The sequence below is a fragment of the Sprattus sprattus genome (genome assembly GCF_963457725.1).
Source record: "Sprattus sprattus genome assembly, chromosome: 1".
Taxonomy (NCBI): Eukaryota; Metazoa; Chordata; class Actinopteri; order Clupeiformes; family Clupeidae; genus Sprattus; species Sprattus sprattus.
In genome coordinates this window covers 73291108-73310416 of record NC_137920.1, presented here as the reverse complement: position 1 = coordinate 73310416, position 19309 = coordinate 73291108, and the positions used below count along the sequence as shown (strand labels likewise).

Below are 19309 nucleotides of genomic sequence, written 5' to 3'. Positions count from 1 at the left end.
CAATTATATTAATAATATCTCCCAGTGTATGACAAAACTGTATGTACAGGCAGACATCTTGAATGGGAAACTGAAACCAGTGACAGATTTGAAATGAGTAAGATTATATATTATTCAATGGAGTTCACCATGATTTTTAGGAAAACAACCCTGAAATTCATAAAGTGAGTACAGAAAAAAAATAACAATGTACTTTCATTATTGGTTGATATAACAACAACTGACTTTTAACTGACAACGGCCTTGACCATGAAAATAAATGAACGGCCATGACCATGCATTTTCATGTACATATGTAACAAAATAGACATCACCTACCATCAAAGAGAGTATTATGTCCGTAAACGACACCAAGGGAGACTGCAGCAAGCCACACAAAGACACTGTGATGCATTTTGGGTCAGTAGGATCTTCTTGAAAATCATGCTCAATCCATGCTTCTCTGTGCAAACGTTTCCTCAACGGATGAGATACAAGAAAGCTGTGCTCTTGGAAACAGACGTCTCCAGTGTGTCTTCCTCCCTCACACCTCTCCCCACCCCTCCATCACTGCCTGGGCACCCCCTTGTGTATTCATACCTTTTTCTAAAATCACGCCTCACCTTCACATCAAATTTTGACATGTAAAATGAATAATAATATACCCGTGTGAAATATTAGAATGGCTTAGGGTTCAGAGAAAAGGACATCAAAACGAATTTTGTGTAAGGTTTTGATTAGCAAGGTGCAGTGTGGCTAAACCCTGTCACTGCTACCAATTAAGCCTGTTTGTGTGTGTGACAGAACAGGGAACTGAGCACAGAATGCCAAGCAGGAGATCCCCAGTGGACATGGTTCCTCAGCAGGTTTCTATGGTTCTTCCAACACCTTAGTCACTGCATATGTGCCGGGGTAAATACTGTTTAAGACGTTAAAACATTAAAACAACTAAGAGTTTGTGTGGTTCATTCCAGCTGTTGAAATGCATCATGTTGAAAGGAGCATATGTCTGCTAAATGCTTGTTGTCTTTTCGCATCTTTAATGATTAATTATCCAACTGTTTTGGCAGTCCCGAGGTGGCAGTCACAACTCTCAGAATCTATGTCATTTGTGAGACAGAAACAGCTCGAATGCATTTATGATTTATGAACGCTTGTTGGGTTTCTTCCTTTGCGGTTTCCTTCTGTATATTTTCCTTATGACTTTTCTGAGCTTCCCCCTGTTCACAGCTGTTGTGCGATTTTTCATGCGCTCACAATTCAATAAAACCTTGAATTTGGTCAAATTTGATTGATTATTATATCAATTTAATTGTCTATTATTGAAAATATGTTTTATTTGGAGCACTGCCATGAGTCAGAGACTGGCATTATAAAAGTACATTTTATGAATGGATAAGGGCAGAACATGTAGGGAAAAGTGAGAGAGTGAGGTGACGGTCAGTAGATTGAAAGACAGAAAGGAGGTGCTTTATGACATATGCTCTTATACTATTTAGATGCACACATACTGAACAGATGCATAACCATAACCCTTAATTTACATGCACTGACACATACTGCCTGTAGTACACACACACACACACACACACACACACACACACACACACACACACACACACACACACACACACACACACACACACACACACACACACACACACACACACACACACACACACACTCACAAACACACACACACACACACACATCGTAAATGCTTTTATTTGGATCCATAAGCAAAAGCAATAGGACCCCCCCCCCCACACACACACACACACACACACAGACAGACACGCACACACACGTGTGCGCACACACAGAGAGACACGTGCACACACAGACAGAACTTGGGCCTTGCATATGTGCATGTCCTTTTGGCCCTTACCAAAGCTAATATACACTGAGAATATAAACAGTCATGTGAGGTTAGGCTCACCCCCTTTTTAGTGGAAAAATAGGGTAACTCTTAATGTATTAAACAGATGTTACAGTTGAATAGAAACATGTCACCCTTAATACATTTTTTGAATACTGTGTCACAGTCAATAAAACACACAATATACAATTATACAAATGCACACGTCTCTGATAAATTTCACTTTATTTCATCGTTGGTGTTTCAGGCTGCAGTACAACACAACAGTTTTGTTTATCTTAGCACGGATTTTAACATTTTTTTTTTGTCCCTGCTGACTCTCCATACCGATCACAGTGTAGCACACGTGACGAGCGTTCTTAGCGATGACCTCATCCCTTCAGTGGGATGACGTCAAATACAAGATGGATGGAATCACGACAGCAACACGCTCAACACATTTCTAAAAGAAAGTCGTATTTCAGTGCTGCCTGGGAATACGACAAGTATATTGGGTACGTATAAGATATTAACTCATTCCATCTCTAATACCCATTGATAGGGTGGAAATTGTGTAAGCACTATGGTGGAAAATTCGTCTTTACTGACGTAACGCTGAGGTGGTTTCTTTTTCGCTCCGTATACACAATCGACTTCTCTATGCTTGCCGATGCTGCGACCGAGCTCTTCAAGCAAAATGACAGGAGTGGTTTGAGTGCATGCACTAATAGCAACTGTTTTCCTGTTTATGATGATCTCGGACTGCTTTACAGAGACCCCATACAACCGTAACCGATGTCCTGTTGCTTTGTGCGCTAGTTGGACTGTGAAGTGGAAGTCACTGCAGCCAGATATTTTGAAGCTGAATTCATAGCCAACATAGTTGCTACACCAGTGTTAGACTTGGACATGTTTTGAGAGGTCTGTCCGTCTGCTTTGTTGCTTCGGTGAGTGATATGAGTAGAGAACATGCCTTCCCGACTAGTTTGCAATGGAAAACTTAAAGTTGATTACTTGACTCAAATCTTAGCAGATTCAAAGCCACGTCTCCCTTATGACCTAATACTCCCTAACTACCGAATGCCTGTATCTGTCAGCATGAGGTAATCTGCCGCGATATCGCGCATGCGTTGCTCTATTTTAAGACTGTTGTGTTTAGTCAGTTCTACGAGACGCAGTCCATCTATCCATCTGTATATTGGCACTCAATGTTCAAACAGTACGCTTACATCATCCAAATATGCGTGTTTACATTTTTCATTGCTTTAAAATTATGTATTTAACAATACAATGATTGTATTGGATTTACAATAACTTTACATAGCAATGAAACTACAATTTTACTCTCTCTTTGCACAAATTGTTCACATTTTTGGATTTAATTGGAGCATGCTGATGAGCAAGTAAATATACATTGAAACCCCCAGTAAAAACGAACTATGACATCTATAAATGAAATAACATCACTACCAATGTTGTTTTTATTATTTTTTATTAGAAGTAGTAGTAGTAGACGTCGCCGGTTACTAGCAGCAGCTGTAATGATTATAGTTTTTTTGTATTTGTATCCTTGTATGCATTTTAGACGATTCACAGCCGTTATGCAGATGCAATAACCAAACACCTTCTTGCACACCCCAGTTTCATCCTACTTTCCTCTTTTCTCCCACAGCCAGAATGGAAAACTTGGTTCACTACAGTAACCCGGCGCACGCCATCTCGCTGCTGAGCATCCTCAACGAGCAGCGTCTGAGGGGGCAGCTGTGTGACATCGTGCTGGTGGTGGGCGAGCAGCGCTACCAGGCCCACCGGAGCGTCCTGGCCGCCAGCAGCGAGTACTTCCAGTCCCTCTTCACCCGGAGGGACTCGGAGCCCCGCCCCGCGGTCCAGCTGGACTTCTGCGAGCCGGACGCCTTCGAGCTGGTGCTGAACTACATCTACTCGTCCTCCCTGTTCGTGGACAAGGGCAGCCTGGCCGCCATCCAGGAGCTGGGCTACAGCCTGGGCATCCCCTTCCTCACCAACATCATGGCCATGCGGCCGCAGGTGTCTTACTGCATCTCGAGGAAGAGGGTGTCCTTTAAGGAGGAGGATGACGGCGGGTACCAGCAGAGGAGTGTCATCGTACGGCAGAGCCGCGGCGATGCTCCTGGCGCTGCTGGTGGTGCTCAGAGCCAGGGCGCAAACCCACTGAAGTCACTGAAGCACGGCCCTTACTCGTCCTCCGCGGAGGAAGCCTCGGCCTTTCCAGTTAAAGAACAAAACCAGACCTCTCGACAGTGTCGAGGTAAAGCAATAGAGAGGAGCAGTGACTTCACCGACAGAAATCCCGGCAGGCCCTCTGTTGTCCCCGACGACAGATCCATCATGGCCGTCACGCCATCCATTATGAAGGGACGGTTGGCTCAGAGCACTATGTCCGTAAGACCTCAGCTGACCTCCTCTGTATCGTTCAGCGAGTCTCAAATACAGCATGCCCGCTTACAGTCGTATTCCAGCGTTGACCCAGGAGAGGACCAGCCAGAGCCTAACTACAGCCCCAAAATGGCCATGCCGGGCCAACAAGCAGAGCGACACCAACCTGTGGACCGCAGTGGACCTCTCATTAAAAGTCTCCTCCGGAGGTCCTTATCCATGGACAGCCCTGTTCCCATCTTCTCCCCAGCGCTGGAGCTCAAAGACTCCCAGAACAGAGAGCACTCTGTCGTGAAAATGGCCACCGGAAAGGCGAGCGTGACGCCATCCGCCGATCTGAAGCATCAGGGGTTGCAGGACGTGCCGCCGTTGATTCTCAGACCCAGGCACCACAACATGTACGAGAGGGGAGACACTCAGGGAGCGGAGGTCCACGTGAAGGCAGAGCCCAGCAGCCCACTGGCTGACCCTTCTGACATAATACGTATCACAGTAGGGGATAATCTGCCCGTCAACCTCAGAGACCTACAAATGAACTTTGATGAAAACCCAAAAGGCTATTTCAATCATGCTGGGAAGCGCAGGGCAAGGCTGGATAACCTAAGTAGTCCGTATAAGCGGTCTCGGGTGGGGAATGAACACCATCTCACACAGAAGGACACTGGACCTGCTAACGTACAGAGCTCCTCAAACGCGGAGGATGGCAGTGAAGAGCCAGGCGAGTTGAGACCAAACAAGATGTTTAAATGCTGGAACTGTTTAAAGATTTTCCGATCAAATGCGGGTCTGTACCGCCACGTGAACATGTATCACAACCCAGAGAAACCGTACGCCTGCGACATCTGTCATAAGCGCTTCCACACCAACTTTAAAGTGTGGACCCACTGCCAGACGCAGCACGGTGTGGTGCAAAACCCGGCGCCGTCTTCAAGCTCGTACTCGGTTCTAGACGAGAAGTTCCAGAGGAAGCTGATCGATATTGTGCGAGAGCGCGAAATCAAGAAAGCCTTGATCATGAAGCTCAGGAGAAATAAACAAAATCTACAGGTTCAGCCCTTTGCCAAAAAGAGTTTGCGGTCGAGGTCGACCTACGTTTGCCCTTACTGTGGGAAGATGTTCTGGTTCCAGTCGCAGTTCAGGCAGCACCTGAAAATGCACCCCATGGAAAATGACAGCTCTCAGACGGACAGAGGGAGTGACTCTGCGGACAAACAGAACCAGATAGCTCACTTGAAAGAGAACCAAAGCAAGGAGGTGTACTCTTGCAAGCTCTGCAACGCCAAGCTCTCCTCCCCCATGGAGCAGGGGGACCACGAGAGGGGCTGCCGGCACGCCACCGTCTGCCCGTACTGCGGCCTGCGCTTCTCCAGCGCCTCGGTCAAGAGAGACCACGAGGGCCACTGCGACTACAAGAAGCTGACCTGCCTGGAGTGTATGCGCACCTTCAAGTCCTCCTTCAGCATCTGGCGACACCAGGTGGAGGTCCACAACCACAACATGATGACCGTCAGGGAACAGCTGTCTCTCAGCCAGCAGGAGAACCACAACCAGGCCCCGGAAGCCCTTCGAAGTCCAAACCCTCCTCCGCACCAGGAGCCGCTAGATGCGAGGAAGGAGGCCTTCTATCGTGACTCCTCGTCACTGCCCATGTTCGACTCGGAGGATTCGTCGTACGCCCCCGAGGACCTCAGCATGGGCTCCCACGAGCAAGGCGACCTGCAGGTGAAAGAGGAGCCCATAGAGGAGGAGGTATGTGAGGAGGAGAACGCACCCGCCGGGAGCGCCAACGCCGCCGCCGCCAACACCGCTTCTGACGAGCCGGGCGTGTGGCCTTGTGAGAAGTGCGGCAAGCTGTTCAGCTCGCACAAGGACCTGGAGCGGCATCAGGAGCTGCTGTGCCACATCAAACCCTTCATCTGCCACATCTGCCACAAGGCGTTCAGGACCAACTTCCGCCTCTGGAGCCACTTCCAGTCGCATGTGGCCACGGCGGACGAGCCCGTCATCGCGGCGGAGGAGGACATGGAGCACCAGGCGTCGTCGCCATCCCCCTCCCCGCCGCTCTCCATCTCCACCTCGCCTCCCAACACCGCTCTGGCCTCCGTCGCAGTCTCCGAGGAGGAGGAGCCGCCGGGTGGGGGACCCGTCGCCACGGCGACTAACATCGCAGGGCCCGAGCAGGAAGGAGCTGACAACGACAGCCCCTCCCTGTCCAAGCCAGACGGGACGGAGACGTCTCTCAGCCCTCAGGAATCCGACACGCTGTTCTACCACGCCCCCACCCTCTCCGCCCTCACCTTCAAGAGGCAGTACATGTGCAAGCTGTGCCACAGGACTTTCAAGACGGCGTTCAGCTTGTGGAGTCACGAGCAGTCTCACAACCGCCTGTGACATCGGCACAAACCCCCATGACCTGCAGTGCCGGGAACAGACTGTTGATACGGAAGCAGGATCAGATTATCGTTTGATTTGGTTATTGGGTTACATTTACACTTAGTCACGCCTAGTCAGGTTATTTATATGTTATATCTTATATCTTATTTTGTCGAGCTTTAAGAATCATAGGTGTAAACCTGTCCTAAATGGACCTAAATGAATGTGCACAAAATGGTGCAAAACAGAGAAATGAGAGGTCAAGCGTTCCTGTTTTGTATATCAAAATGATCTATGTCATGGTGAACTAAGTGAATTTCCTAGCATGAAAAAGGAAATAGATACTTACTTCTTTCAACCGATTACGTGGGGGAAGATGTTAGCAGTTTATTGCAGTTCAGATGTTTCACAGTAGTTCTAATGTACAAATGACCGCCTTTGGGTTGAAACGAGAATTTGTACAAATACTTATTGCTTACTTTATGTGAGTTCTTTCAATCTGCCTTTTGAAATTTTAAGTATGTAGGCCTATGCGTATAGGAAATGTAATGCTTAACCCTTGTACCAATGAAAAGCCAGTGGTTTATTTAAAGGAAGTGCTTTATCTAGGCCTAGTGGTGCAGTTTTAGATTAACTAAGTGCTCTTGCTTATGAAAGTCCATGTCTCGTGTGCTGGCACAGTAGATGGGTGTTCTGAAGAGGTTGCCTTTCGTCATTAGTGAGTGGATAACTGCCATGGTGTAGCAGCCTTCGGTGACTATTTAACTGACCTATAGCACTTTCGTCATGCCTCTACGACTTACTTAGTAACCCGCCCAGCTCATTCCCTGGTTGTAACATGTTTATGACGTTCAGTTCACATGTGTTAAGCCCAAACGTATATGGGAATCTGTGTTTGGGACCTGTGCTGTCTGCAGTCCACAGAAAGGAGTTTTACTCCTATTGAACCAGATGCGTATAATAGCCTAGAGATCAGCTGTTATGATTTTTTTTTTGATATTATAGATTTGATATCAAGATATTGTACTTTACTTGAATGGCACTGTTATCTGTTAAGTTGTCCAGGTGTGACCATATAATATGTCATCGGTGCGACTGTAAAGAACAAATTTGAACAGCAGACGGGCGGGCTTGGCATTTTGTACAGTGCGTCTGTATTATTTGAACAGACAGGTGGGGTTGACATGTTGTACAGTGCGTCTGTATTGTTTGGTGCATGGTAGTTATCTCCAGTGCGGTGGTATTTGTTGCGCAGAGATGAAAAGTGTAATGAGGAAGGGGCCTATATATGGTGTTAAAGCAGCAGGTATGTGTGATCATCAGCTGTTTTATCAGTAAAATCCACGGAAATGAAGACCACTAAAAATCCTTTGTTTCCAGAAAGAGCTGGAAAGAGATACACACATTTGTGTTTCTATATACTAATGATTGTTATAATATTTGAAAAGAAAAGTTTTGCACAAGTATTATTCAAGCACAATAGCAAAAACAATATCTAGTTTCTGCTCACAAAACCTATTATTTCAGCATATTTTTTACTAATTATACAAATGAAACAAATTGCGGTTGAATTATTAGGCTTTGCCAGGTCGGCCTTCTCCTCACATTGGTTTTGGAAAAAGGAGTTGTAAAGGTCCATTATCCCTTCCGAAGGCTGGATTTGCGAGTAGCCTTAGGGAAAGGAAATGAGCCTGAAGAGTCTGCTTCTCTATCTAGCTAATTTGGCAATTCTACTTATGGTCCCCTGCCTACTCATGGTTTCATATGACCGACAATATGTACTTGGGGGGGGAGGTAGGTAGAGAGGAACTGGGGTGGGGGGGGGGGGGGGGGGGGTGGGTGTAGAGAGGACATGGGGTGGGGGGCAAGATGGACCAACATATTTTGGAAAACTTGTGGGGTGCAACATTTTCTATGTTTATTTTATTACATGGGATTTGTCAGTGCATGTAAGCATAGCTTTGAATCCTCAGATTTTGGAAATTATTTTTGAGATTGTATGACTAAAAGACTTGAATGAAATGAATATGACATTGGTCATTATGTAAAAGACAGCCTTTCTATGGTCTCTGTTCAATTTTCTATCTGTATGTTCTGTTCATGGAAAACTCTTTGTTTATAATGTATTGCTGCAATACCCTTTGTATATGTATTGATTGCGATGATGTGGCTTAAATTGTGCATAAACTTTTGTGTTTAGTGCTCTTTTCTACAGTTTCTGTGCTTGTTTTCTGAAATAAAGATTTGTTGATGCAAACCAATTACCTTTTCTTTTAGCTGTTCCATAATTTGTTTCAAGATCAATAAAGTATCGATCTCTCATTTAATTTATACCCACATGAAAAAAAAGCAGTAACTATCAACATAGGGCATGGAAAGACTGGATTATATATATAACACAGAGCAGTGATTTGTATTGTTATAGGGTAAAGAGCTCTTCAGAAGAGCCTCTTCTTGCATATTAGAAAGCATGTTTACAGCTCAGAGTCACTCTTTAAAGTTCCATATGCTTTAGAATAGAATAGAATATACTTGATTTGTCATTGTGCATTAGATACACAACGAAATTAGTTTGTGCAACCACTAAAAAAAGTGCAGTTGTGCTGGGTGGAGGGTAGGAGGGTAGTGTGATTATTAAGTTCTGTGATAGCCCTGGGGATGAAACTGGAAACTGAAACTGGAAGTGCGGGCTGTAGTGGCCCGGTAGCGCCTGCCAGAGGGTAGCAGGGTGAAGAGATGGGTAAAGTTCCATATGCTTTACAAGATATGTTAAACATGTATCAAATTAAACTTGAACAACAGAGGTAGAGCCAGTAGACTGTATCTCATCAGGTTTATTTTTTTAATGGCAACTGAACAATCAATCATGGTACATCACACTGACGATAGATAATGCTACATCGTCTCACAAAAAGGAATTCGTTTAGGAAAATGATCAGGTGTCTGTGTATCATAATTTGTTTTAGCGTAACTGTAATGTACTACTGTATTTTTACATAAATTAGATGACATTAGAGGTTAAAGGAACAGAGAAGGGTTAAGTGGCTGCCTGTGGTTGAGTAATCTTCTGAACGGTCATGAGCACACTACAGTGGAAATTCCAACTTTTGTACATTTTTACAGTAATAACTACAATGCGTATCCATGGTTACATTTTCTGAAAGGCAAATTGTGAAGTGGTATTATTAAGGACTGTATAAAGGCCTTCTTTAATCCTGAAAGGACATTTCTCACACATTTGCCCTGGTAAGAAAGCTATTGAAGTAGTTAGATAATGTTTAGTTATCTAGTTAACTTATTCAAAACAGAATAGCCTATCAACATTTTGAAATTGCTGTTGCATGAATATGGTGGAAAATAGTGTATAGTTGATCTCAACCAAATCACATATGGTGCAGCACTGCATTACTTTATTATGGTATGGTCAGAAGATGGTTGATTAGGCGGACTTATGCCCTGTGATGCTGTTTAAAAGAAATGTGTTAGAGCACACGGTGAGAAGATTGTGCTCTCACTCTTACAATGCCAACGTGTCTTTAATAAGTCTTCTCATTGTTGTGCTGACAGATGTACCAAGGGAGTCCGTGATCTGGAAAGTGATCTTGTGCAAGTATGGCTGGACATCTTTCAGACTGGTGTCAAACACATTGTCCACTTCCGATTGCGTGGGCATTTTTGGCAGGTACTCGTGACGATTGATGACTTCCACGATGTTGATGACCTTCTCACCCAATTTCTCTCCCACTTTCTCACGACAGATCTGACGCTCCTGCTCGTTGGCCAAATTCACAACATTTACTTTGATGCTCCAAACCTCCCATGGGATGCATTCGTCAGAGAAAGGCCATCTTGATTTCTTCTTCTGGTAAAACTCCAAAGAGATTTGACCCATTCCATCACTCCCAGTGTTGCTTAGAGCATCCTGTTTGAAAGAAGGCCAAAAGGGTTAATTGACTGATTAATAATTGACACGAAACGAGGTCAGTGTTGGCATCTCTCTTAAACCAAGCCAGTTACCTTAAATTCGCCTACAGCTTTCCTGATAACCCTGTCGAGCTCCTCCGAAGACACTCGCACGAAAGTGAAGTCGATGAAATCACAATCGATGTCTTGTGTACCGACTGTACCGATGGAATATGTGCCTTCTTTCTTGTAATGGAATTTCCCAGTGCTCCTGTGCAGAAGTATCGTGTGCAATAACGCCAACATAGCTTCGTCAACTTGTCTTCCCTCCACCGTCACCTCCAACACTTCTGAACGGCAATTCATTGCTATTTCTCTCTGACGACAGAACTGGATAAAAACAACGTTGTATGAAACGACGACTAAATCCACCTAAATACCCCCCTAGATTTTTTTCTCGTTTATTTACGTAGCACACCAGCAGCTATCTTCGGAAGGCCTGCTAGCTACTTCATCGGCCTACGCCGTTAGTTGGCTAAGGTTTGCTAGCTAACACTGCGACGTGCAGCGATAAAAACAATCTCTGGGGTGAAAATGTTATAATGAATCATCTCACAATTTAAGACTATTGTCTAGAATGTGTATTAATTAATCCATTGTAAATGATATATTCGCATATCACAACATATGACGAACACCCAGTCCCTTCGACAACGTAGGCGGAGCTTCTACAGTAAACAACAAGGAATGAACTACGGAAAGCGGTTTGAGCCAAAACTGTGCCAACATGTCAGTCCTTGCGACCTATTCACACTCACGGTATCATAATCAACAATATGTTAAAGTTTAGAATATTTTCACTGTTACTGATGGGATGCATTCCTTTTTACGCAATTCAAAATATCATAGTTAATTGCATTAATGTCTATTAGAACAATTGACATAGTTGATTAGGATCATGATCGTCTTTGTAATTATTCCAATGCAGTAGATGTCGCTGTAACTTGTTTTACACAGGTCGCTTTGAAAACCGAGGAAATAAACGGCTTCCTTAGCAACGGCACGGTAGAAGAATATTTGTGTTTGTTAGCCAGCCACCATCCCAGCATATGTTTTAGAGATATATTGAAGGCTTGGAAGTTGTAGATCTGCAGAAGGTTTCCGAGAATCATGTATTTTCTGGTCAATAGAATGGAGATGTATCACTGAAAGTCTGAGGAAGTTGCGATAATAATCATGTTAGCTACTAATGTTATATCGTGGTTAACTAGCATCTTCCCCAGGAATATTGTTGGAGAGATTTATTTTTATTTTTATTGTGTACCATTAGCTGAAGTCGTATCTTTACTCTTTAACAGACCAGCTTTGCAAATGCAATGATGCATACAATCATGTGTTGGACTGTGCTGTCGGTGTTTGCACTCGGCATTATTTCTACAGTGACGTTGGCTGTAAATCAAACAAGTTCGCCTTTAAGCGTTAATAACACCAATGTTACCGACGAGCCCATTTTATCCTCAACGTCGACGGAATCTGATTTTTTTGAAACATCAACTGAGGGTCTTCTCACCGAGACTACTTTACTAAACATGAATACAGACAGCCCGCCGACGGAGAGCATCCCCACAGATGCCAGCACTACAGAGACCACTACACTACAGACCACTACAGAGACAGTTCCTAAAGGTATTTATATTTTGTACCCCCCCCCCCCCCCCAAGTGGTATTCACCACCCTATTTTGAAGCCCATGGCTCGGACACTAGGTTAAAAAAATGGATCAAATGTTGTGACTAATTTACAATTCTCTTCCACGTAGTGTGCTCATGTGATATCACTCCAGGATTCTGTGATATTGGCTGTTGCTGTGACACAGTGGACTGTGGAATCGATGACTTGGGCTCAGTCTTCAGTGATTGTGAAAAAGAAACAAGGTTGGATATTTGGAGGAAGTGCTTGTGTGTGTGTGTGTGTGTGTGTGTGTGTGTGTGTGTGTGTGTGTGTGTGTGTGTGTGTGTGTGTGTGTGTGTGTGTGTGTGTGTGTTTTTGAGAGAGAGAGAGAGAGAGAGAGAGGAAAACACTAAACAATGTGTGAATTATTTTTGATTTAAGTCTCATCTAACCCTAGGTCACTTGGTGTGTGCGTTGAGAAGTGGTTGATGTTCCGAGCAAACGTTGATCCTGCCCTCATCACAGTCACTGACTCATTATTCTGTGTGCGAGAAGAAGGTGAACAAAATTGATCCTTTGATTCAGACAGGCAATTGGGCGAAACTAAATAATGTATCATTCACATGTCCTCAGGGTTTCACACATTTGTCAATGCAGTCACCTAATTTCCTATTACGTTTTTGTTTCGTTCGGTGTCATCCGATCTTTAGTAAATCTGTTTTGTGTTTTTTTTCCTCAGAAATAACAACAGAGAAGCCAAGCCTCCCCGCTTTTTCAGAGCAGCGGCAAGACCAGGTGTCCCCTTCCTTCTCACAGCAAGAGGACGCATCTTTAAGTCCCACTGTCAGAGACTTCTACAAGGTAAGGGGCTTTTCCATCAGTACTCCATCAGTGCTTTATGTGTGTCGGAAACGTAGGGTGTTTCTCAAAGTCATGGATGCTTCATTGGTAGGATGGGTCCTTCCAAGTCGGTTCCTTCGGAAGCCAGGCATGAACTCCTTCCTATCATTTGGAGAACAAACAATGAAACAGTCTAGAGTGTGGAGGTGTGCATCATTGGGAAGATCCCACTTTTAAATTCCGTGCTACTCTTTTAAATGCTCTGGTACGTGTACATAGGATTGTGGGTGCTTTAAGAACACAGAGGATACACTAGCGGTATCCTTGAAATTTCTCTGAATGAGGAACTTGGTCCTTGGTAGAATAAGAAGGATCCTAGACATCGTAACAGTCCATTGGCAGGATTCGATGACCTGGTATCCTTGAAAACGCTGCCGTCAAGGATCCCTACTTTACTTTGAGAAACAGAAGATTGTCCCATTGACCAACTCAAGTATTGGAATTTTAAGTACGGAGTGAGACCGTCACTGTCTCTGTCTTTTCCTTCCCTCAGGTTGATGATGAAATACTTCTCCAGTACAACCTTGTCTCTATGCTGGGTACTCTAAAACAACCATCATCAGGAGTAGCCTCATCCTTCTGCGTTGACCGTAACCCAGCCAGTAAGTGGTTTAAAATACAGTTATTTTTTTTTTGCAAAGCTTTGAATGTAGAGCTCATTTGTATGGATTTCTGGACATAATGAGCAGGAAAAAAGACATTATGGATGTGGTTTGAAACCAGTGCCATATCTGTTTGAATGGTTCAATGCTTTTTCTGTGCATTGTGTATATCTGCTCCTCTCCCTTTCAAAGGATTTATGCGCTCCACATCACAGTCTTGCACTCGGGCCTTAAATGCTCAGTCCTGCTCAGCCGATCACAGATTGAATGTGCACTCTTACTTTAAAGATATCAGCCTGCTCAGGGTAAGTTTATGTCTGTCGTATGCCATGTTTAACAGTTTAAGCTAATGACAGTTAAGCTATCGTTTTCACTGCATTTTTTGCCTGACGTCCACACTATCTGTCCACATCATCTAACACCACAGGTACCAAATCCGCGAAACAACGTGGAGATATCAGACTTGCTGGTGAGATGAATCAGATACACACACAATATTGCTTTGTGTCTTGGCTTGTTATAGTGTCTCTTTGATTCACCCCATATAAAAATAACAAGCCCTTTTATTCAATTAGATCCCAATTATCCCTGTGACAGAATGGCCTCAGCCTAGTGAACAAAATGGAACCTGCTTGCATATCATGTCTAGGGTGAGGAGCAAGCTGAGCATTTTCGGAGGCAGCGAATATTGAAATTCCAGTATTACATCATTGAAACACTAATACTCTCTTCCCTTTTACATGTAGGTGGAGTATATTATAGAGTTTACACGTTATGGAGAAATCACAAGTGCAACAATACATGCTGACTTCCTCAATTCCAGCCTGGATACACAAATATTACAGCAGTTTTCTGTCATCTTTCAGGTAGTTGTTTTGCATTTGTCGGAAAACTGTGTTTCTTAATCAGTACTTTGTGTTAACATGTCACCAGACGTGGTCTTTGAACTTGGAAAAGGGAATTGTTTCGTCTATGGGCCCTAACTTCATAGGATGACAGGCACCGAGAACGAGCTTCACATATCAGCAACTGTGCAGTGAGAATAGGCTGGGATACCTATATTTGCTAATTTCATTGACACAAAGCAGGTCGAAATCAAGCATAAAAGGGTTAAGTGATGAGTGGATGTGGCAATGAAGTCATTCTTTATCAAAATCACACTTTATCACAATGATTTGACTATACATTATTACCGCTCACAGGGAGCTAATAGATCAAATAACACATTTTCAGTCGCTAATGAGAATTTGTGTTGTTTGTTTTGCTTGCAGTTAGCCACAGCTGGCCCTACACCTGCACCTGTGCCAGCGATGGGACTAGTTGTTGGATCCCCAGTGATTGGTCGGTTCGGTGAAGATGTCAATCCTGTATCTTTTCTACCCATCCAATCTATGTTCATTAGACCCACTGTAAAGTAAATTTGATTGTGGTTACAGTCAACATAAGATCACTGTAGACGCTAGCACAAGAAAGACTTGAGAGCTCGTACAGTTTTCCGGTTATTCTACACAAGTTATAATACTATTTGTAAACTTCAATGAGAAACTTCAAATTAAATCGTCGTCTTCAGAGTTGCATTAACATCATACAATTTAGATCTCAGGCATTATCCCATGACTCTCTGAAACGGCCATGTTTTGTAAAATCCTTAAAATGCCAACTGAAATACTTGTTATCTACGGAACTGATAGTTACTACTGGACTGTTTGTTTATCCTTGCTGCTGTTCTGGAGTTTTCTTCCGTAACTGCTTGTGTCAAGCTAATGACGCTCGCTCCAGCAGTATCCTGCTCCGCTGCTCTCATGGCTCGAGTGCCCATCCGCTTCACACACAACTCCATCTCTGGGTGCTCCTTCAGGTGAAGCAGAGAAGGAGCCGGACATCACCCCTTTTTAAAATGGGCCTCTTTTAACGACCAAACAGACTAGTTTCACAACCCATAAACCGCAGCTGTTCTTTTTTTCTCCCCCATCCACAAACCTATAGGTCGGCCTCCCAGAGCTGTGGTGAGCTGCGATCAGAGATGTATGCAGTCTTGACTGGCCTCGCAACCCCTGACTTGGTGGCCATGACTTCAGGACCACAGCCAGACTGGGCAGAGGTCATCACAGAAGACTGCCCAGAGTCTCAAGCTGTGAGCCGTTTATTCATATGACTCACTGTTACGGTGCAAATCCATGACACCGTTATGAGCAACTCGATTTCTAAACCCAATGCATTTCAACGGGAGCCAATCCATTGTGACGTAGACTACCGATTCGGGCGACGTGACCGATGAAAATTCGAACATGTTGAAACTTATGCAAATCAGGAGCGATTTTTCCCGGCAGCGTCCAATGAGATTGTTCGGTGTCGTCTGTGACGGTTTGAAAATTGTAGGACTATGGCATCGTTTGGTCGTTTAATTTGCTTAAAAGAAAGGCTTGGATGGCATTGTAAGGGCTTGTTGTTGCTCCTGGTATGTTATATATTTAATCCTGGGCTTATTTGAACACAATGACAGTTTTGTTAAAGACAAGTGCCTAGATAGCTTCTAACTGACTAGCCTGCTCACTAGCTCACTAGTCCAGTCTGTTATGCCATTTCCACATGCTACCCCACACCCCACCCAAAGCGATGGAAGTGGGTCGCGTCGCTGTCATGGATTTGCACCGTTAGATGCCATTATGTGTGCTGTATTGGTAAAACCGTATATCGTGTCTCATTCTATAATTCTATATTCCGGGTAGAACTAGTATTCATTTATTTCTCTAACAAAAACTTAAAAAGCCCATGTCACACACGAGCAGATGTTCTTTTGAAGTGCTTGAACATGTTGTGTCATATTAAAGGAAGGGTGCTTATCCCTGTGTGGGGCCATTTGTGTTATTTCAGGGGGGCTCCTGTGAGGCTGGCTGTACTGTTCCTCACTCCCTCTCCATTCAGTTTCTCTGGGCCAAGAGAGGGATGCTGTCTCTCCCTCAGCATTACATCCTCGGCGCAAAATACCAGTTTGGTTGTCAGAAAGTGAAGGTATGGTCACGAACGCTATTAATGCTGAGGCGCTTTATAAAGGGGCTTCTCAGCCTGCACTGCAGCTCTGGGTCAGAAATAGCCAAAGGATTCTTCAGCTATTCCACTGATAAGGACTTGAAAGTGGAATTTCTGTTCTTATCTGTTGTGTAAACCTGGGTTGTTGTGGTTGGCACAGATAACAAAGACAGCCTTTCAGCTGCCTGTAAAAGGAATACGGTGTGTGTCTTCCTCTTCTGGTGTTCCTTTCATATCAATATCATATCAATATCATATCCTATCATATTAACACATCTCTTGATTTTACCCCCCCCCCCCCCCCCCTTCTTTACAGTGTCCTCTCCTGTCCTCGGTTGCTGTCACCTTGGAGGTGACCTTTGCAGAGACCACTGCATACCCAGAGTCTCCCAGAGGAGAGCCTCAACCCGACTGGAAGTTTCCGTACGACTTTTTCACCCGAGGACAAGTGGAGCTGGATGGTGGTCTGTGAAAGTGGACTCCAAAATGACTGCTGTATCTCCGCCCAACAGAAAGATGCAAGACGATGTGCAAGCCTAGCATTTACATTTCCACCCAGTCAGTCCTTGGCTACGTTTAACAGCTATACTGATTAGTATTCAGTATATTTATGGTTTTTATCAAAAAACGCAGCTCACCATGACACAGTTCTAGTTCTGATCCTGCTGTACTGTATGTGTGTTAGGATTTGTAAGGGTGTAGGACTGTTTATTTTGTCAGGAAGTATTATACTTCATAGACACGTCAAAAGAGGAAGCAAGAAGTATTTTGTATGTCAGTGTGTCTGTGTGTATGCACGTGTGTTTTGGTGGTTATTTCAGCAATGTGTGTTTTTATAATTAGATAATGTAGAAATGTTTATAATAAGGAGGCAATATGTATATAGTTGTATAATAACTTTATGGAATAAATATTTTGCTTTGGATTTCTAAACATGTACATTTTCTTTGTCTGCCCATCACCTACTGCACCTAGAAAAGAGGTATGGTACAGTATGTCTTGTGTTTACATCTCCCTGAACTCGCATTGATAGTCCTGTCCACTAGGGGCGATAGACTTCCGGACCGCGCATTACATCTTCTTGCCACATCGATTTCATTTGAAAACGGTCAGGAGGGAGTGTGAGTCCTGGGGCAGTGGCCGTGAGAGTTTGGCTTGGCTTGGCTTCTGCGGTTTAAGTAGCAGATGAACTGGTAATTTCCCTGGGTTTTCCAGTCTCCGTCGTTGTGTGAACTTGAAGGTTACTTTACTGTGTTATCAAGGACGGGAGAGGAAGTCATGATAACTTTTTGGAGGATTCGTGTAGGGAAAAGGAACCTTGGTTAGCTGGCTAGCGAGATTTGCCAGGCTCTAACGTTATTCTAGATAGCAGGCTTGCTAGCCAGCTATGCCACTGTAACATTACATGGGAGGACGAACAGTGTTAACGTTAGATGAATTGCTGTCTTTTAAACTCTTCTGGAGGTGAAACCCGTTTTGTAGTGTGTATTTGCGATGAAAGGTAATGATTGAATCAAACGACTTTTTATATCGCTACTTCACATGTATTATTAGTCACCATTGGTTCCAAGCTTTTTGTAAGTTAACGTTAGGCTAATGACCATATGTAAGAGTTATTCATAGGAAGTTAGCCCTCGGATACAGTTGACATGGATGTTACTGAGATGGCAGGAGTTAATACGGCCAAAGATTGACCAGAAAAGAATGCCCAGGTCTTGGTACAGTATATCTTATGCCTTAGAAAGGATTATTTATATTGCAAAATCTGGGGTGATTAGCTAACGTTAGCTAACCTAACAAGCAGGAGCCATCATCAGGCATTGAGCTGATGTTCTAAACTTTCTCCTGTCACAAATTCTGCACTCCAGTTCAATGCCCTCTTGTTTAGTGCCTCTTACTTTTGAATAATCAGAAAGCGAAAGAAAGGTGGTGAAACTTAGTCGGGAACGTTTAACCGCGGAACTTGAAGCAAATAAGTAAATTGCGTCTATTGAAAAATGGCTTGCCAAGCTTCTCAGGACAGTTAACATCAGGACAGAGGTCTTGCTGAAGAACCGGCCTGCGAGATTAGGAAAATGAGTTTCTTTGAAAGTGTCCTCTCTTTCTTTGGACTTGGAGACCTACAGTGGCTATGCATGATCACATTATTTATCGCATCCGTTGTGACTCTGATCATATATTTCGTGCAATATTATTTGGATAATGTAACACGCGAGAGTGAAACCTCAGGCAACACATCGTTGCTTTCGGAGGAGGCAAACACTCTGCTCAACTGGGCCCTGTCGCTCAAAACCTGGAAGACTGAATGGAGAAAGGCATGGTTGAGGGCGCTGAGCGACCAATCGAAACTCACAGGGGTACGTACACTGTCTGATGAATTCTGCCCGTGAAAATGACTGAACATCTCAACAAGCTAGACGTCTGACTTGAACCATACTGTGAGGGTTGCTAGGCAAAACCTCTTAACTCCAGCCCATAAGCAGCTTTCAGTGTCAAGTTGTAAAGAGTATTAGCCAGTTACTTAACGATTTACAGCAAGTTATACCCAGGTAATGCCGCAACGTTTAAAAATACTGCGT

The 19309-nt window shown here is 44.0% G+C and overlaps 4 protein-coding genes across 4 annotated transcripts in view; 3 read left to right on the top strand and 1 right to left on the bottom strand.

Moving 5' to 3' along the window:
* The first annotated feature begins 2276 nt into the window (after nt 1-2276).
* Nucleotides 2277-8390, top strand: zbtb21 (zinc finger and BTB domain containing 21). Its single transcript, XM_080835961.1, has 2 exons — nt 2277-2352; nt 3510-8390. The coding sequence occupies exon 2, from the start codon at nt 3515-3517 to the stop codon at nt 6641-6643; it is 3129 nt and encodes a 1042-aa protein (XP_080692087.1). The 5' UTR covers nt 2277-2352; nt 3510-3514; the 3' UTR covers nt 6644-8390.
* A 1070-nt stretch (nt 8391-9460) lies between these two features.
* atg101 (autophagy related 101) lies at nt 9461-11234 on the bottom strand. Its single transcript, XM_080853556.1, has 2 exons — nt 10643-11234; nt 9461-10547 (listed from the first exon to the last, which is right to left on the bottom strand). Exons 1-2 carry the CDS (start codon nt 10892-10894, stop codon nt 10143-10145), a joined length of 657 nt encoding a protein of 218 aa, XP_080709682.1. The 5' UTR covers nt 10895-11234; the 3' UTR covers nt 9461-10142.
* A 670-nt stretch (nt 11235-11904) lies between these two features.
* LOC308374611 (tectonic-3-like) lies at nt 11905-17202 on the top strand (the record flags this gene model as incomplete). Its single annotated transcript, XM_080850482.1, has 14 exons — nt 11905-12214; nt 12347-12461; nt 12656-12756; nt 12938-13059; nt 13592-13700; nt 13893-14005; nt 14128-14169; nt 14276-14350; nt 14447-14566; nt 14972-15067; nt 15461-15558; nt 15687-15834; nt 16575-16712; nt 17047-17202. 14 exons carry the CDS (start codon nt 11905-11907, stop codon nt 17200-17202), a joined length of 1743 nt encoding a protein of 580 aa, XP_080706608.1.
* Nucleotides 17203-18644: 1442 nt separating this feature from the next.
* c2cd2 (C2 calcium dependent domain containing 2) overlaps nt 18645-19309 on the top strand; it is a gene marked incomplete at its 3' end in the record, with an annotated part of 15789 nt that continues 15124 nt past the window's right edge. Inside the window, exon 1 of the mRNA XM_080855424.1 lies at nt 18645-19087. Within this exon, the coding sequence (XP_080711550.1) occupies nt 18806-19087 (282 nt within the window). The 5' untranslated portion in view covers nt 18645-18805. The remainder of the gene's footprint in view (nt 19088-19309) is intronic.